We start from the raw sequence: 2,795 nt of genomic DNA on the forward strand, positions 1-2,795 counted from the left end.
CAGTTGAGGAGATCGATAAGGATTCACCGGAGGAAGGAAAGGGGAGGGCGGGGGAGGAAATGCTTTTAAGGTAGACAACAGGGCAAACCTGAGCTCATTGGAAACGAAAGGAAAATGGTGCAGAAAGCAAGCCATGATGCGATCCGATTGAATCATGTGAGAAGCAAAATTGTTCTCAATTTCAACTGCTCCCTACTCATCCTCCTCCTCCTCCTCATCCTCATCCTCCTCCTCCTCCTCCTCCTTCGTCCTGTCTCATCCTTCACGCTCCCTCTCTCTTCCGATCCTCTTTCAGCTTTTCAAGGAAATGAGGCGGAGCATTGAGAGCTCAGCGCATTCTGCTGAACATCTGAGTGAGCAAGGTGAGATTTTTTTGGAATGACAACAATGACGACGACAACGACAACGACGATGACGATGACGACTGCAGATGAAACTGCCCAACGGCTCGTCGACTTCCTACAGATCGCGGGCAAGAGAAGCTTTGTGCGGGGGCAGGTGGGAGGCTGGTCGAGATGAGGAGAAGGCCTTTGTGAGTGGAGACCAGGTGGAGGAGCTGGAAAAGAACATCCAGTCAGCCCAGCACGAGATCGAAGTCATCATGCAGAGCGTGTCGATCGTGGAGACCAGGCAGGTTCGCTCCGACGCCCTGAGGTGCTCCTGGTGCCTGACTGGTCGTGGAAGCTCGACGGGGTTCTGCGAGGCATCGAGGACAACACGAGGTGTGTTTGAAAAGTTTGACTAGTTCGACAACGGGCTACGAACGAGGCTAACAGGGCGGCAACTGCAATCCTCCTTTGACGTGCGTTCTTCTCGCGCTCACTCTTCTCTTGCTCAGTGTGCTTTTTGCCACAACGTCTGCGATGAAGGTAACGATCGGAGATCTCAACCACTTTCCCTCCTCCCTCCTCCCTCCTCCCTCCTCCCTCCTCCCTCCTCCCTCCCCTTCCCTCCCTCCTCCCTCCCCTTCCCTGCCTCCTCCCTCCTCCACTCTCCTACCAACTTTCCCTCCCTCCCTGCTCTCTGCAATTTCTTTCATCTCCCTGTGATGCGGGTGACTTGAGTTATCTCAGAGCACGTCTCTGAGTGTGAAGGCGATCCAAATCATCCTCCTGGTGCTCCTTGTCTTCAACCTCATCGACAGAATAGGGGGAGGGTCGCTGAATGTGCCTGCCCCTACCTGGGTCATCGATCTCATCAAGGTTCTCCTCCTCCTCCTCCTCCTCCTCCTCCTCCTCCTCCTCCTCCTCCTCTCTCACTCTCTCACTCTCTCACTCTCTCTCTCACTCTCTCTCTCACTCACTCTCTCACTCACTCACTCTCTCACTCACTCACTCACTCACTCACTCACTCTTCCTCTCGCTCTTCCCCTCTCTCTTCCTCTCGCTCCTCTTCTTCCTCCTCCTCCTTTCCTCGCCTCTCTCTCCTCCTTCTGCCTCTTCGTCTTCGTCCACCTCCCAGCCGTCTCCCCGACTTCCTCCCTCAATCTCCTCAACTTTCTTCTCACCCTTCTCCTCCTCTCACGGTACGAGATGACGTAGCTTTCATCTCACAGAAGCCCCTCATGGATCCTCCCTTCCTCTGGTTTATCGTCAACGTTGCTCTCGCCGCCATCATCACGTACCTCGCTAACTACTGGGAGGTTCGCCAGATCTCGTCCTGCCCTTCCCCTCCCACTCTTAGTTCCTCCTGCCTGTCCTCCTCCTGCGCCTTCGCTTTCCCCCTCCCCTCGTTCCCCTGCCTCCTCCTCCTCATCTCTTATCGCTCCTCCTCGCCCATTCCACTTCCGCCATCTTCGCCCTTGTCGCACCTCAACCTTGTCCGCCAGCGCGTCTCCCTCCAGCGCCATCAGAAGCAGATGGCCTGTGAGCTGCACTGCCGAGCTCCCATCCTCGACCTGAACAAGCTTGAGGTGAAAACCTTCCTCCTCCTCACCTTCAACTTCTATCATACTACCACCACCGCTGCCGCCACCTCCTCTCCCCTCTCCTGCCTCTCCTGCCTCTCCTATCCCTTTCCTCTCCTCCTCCTCCTCATCATCATCATCTTTTTCTTGTTCTTCTTGTTCTTGTTCTTCTTGTTCTTCTTCTTCTTCTACTTCTTCTTCTTCTTCTTCTTCTTCTTCTTCTTCTTCTTCTTCTTCTTCTTCTTTCCTTCGCTTTCACCGTCTCCTTCGCTCAAGTACCACAGAAATTCTTGCAGAGAAGACTTCCGTTCCTCAACCAGCGTTCCAACTTTGACCTGGACAGGTTCTTGTTCTCTCTCTCTTCATTCTCTTCCTCCTCTGCCCAGTTTCCTCAATCTCCTTACGATGTTGTCTCCCTTGCCTCTCCCGTCCTCTTTCCCGTCTCTTATCCCTCTGATTCTATCCTGCCCCTGCCCTGCAACCCGCTCCTTCTCCTTCCTCCTCACCTCTCCTCCTCTCCTCCTCTCCTCCTCTCCTCCTCTCCTCCTCACGATGCTGTTGTTACCTAGCGTGTCCTGCATGGTCCGATGGAAAGAGCCGATCACCGCTGACCTATGGAAATGGGGAGGAGCGCCGCCAGAGGTTTGCGAGATGCGTTTCCTCTTTCCCTGATGTCTGACAAGACCTCTGCACCTCTCCCATCCCTCTCCTTCCATTCCTCCCTCATCTTCTCTTTGCTTTCCTTTCGCTCCATCCCTCCTTTCCACCTCCCTCCTTTCGCTCCATCCCACGTTCTCCCTCCCCTCCCGCCCACCCATCCTAGTGGTATACAAAAACTAGGCAAATCACCCAACGCACCAAGAGGATGTACTACCTTGTCCCGGTTCTC

The 2,795-nt window shown here is 54.5% G+C and overlaps 1 protein-coding gene across 1 annotated transcript in view; it reads left to right on the plus strand.

Moving 5' to 3' along the window:
* Positions 1-114: 114 nt before the first annotated feature.
* GUITHDRAFT_137545 (hypothetical protein) overlaps positions 115-2,795 on the plus strand; it is a gene marked incomplete at both ends in the record, with an annotated part of 3,558 nt that continues 877 nt past the window's right edge. Inside the window, 11 exons of the mRNA XM_005834291.1 lie at positions 115-156; positions 296-362; positions 431-498; positions 548-634; positions 685-722; positions 839-869; positions 1,074-1,202; positions 1,556-1,642; positions 1,829-1,912; positions 2,203-2,249; positions 2,476-2,548. Coding sequence (XP_005834348.1) covers positions 115-156; positions 296-362; positions 431-498; positions 548-634; positions 685-722; positions 839-869; positions 1,074-1,202; positions 1,556-1,642; positions 1,829-1,912; positions 2,203-2,249; positions 2,476-2,548 — 753 coding nt within the window. The remainder of the gene's footprint in view (positions 157-295; positions 363-430; positions 499-547; positions 635-684; positions 723-838; positions 870-1,073; positions 1,203-1,555; positions 1,643-1,828; positions 1,913-2,202; positions 2,250-2,475; positions 2,549-2,795) is intronic.

The sequence above is a fragment of the Guillardia theta genome (genome assembly GCF_000315625.1).
Source record: "Guillardia theta CCMP2712 unplaced genomic scaffold GUITHscaffold_26, whole genome shotgun sequence".
Classification (NCBI taxonomy): Eukaryota; class Cryptophyceae; order Pyrenomonadales; family Geminigeraceae; genus Guillardia; species Guillardia theta.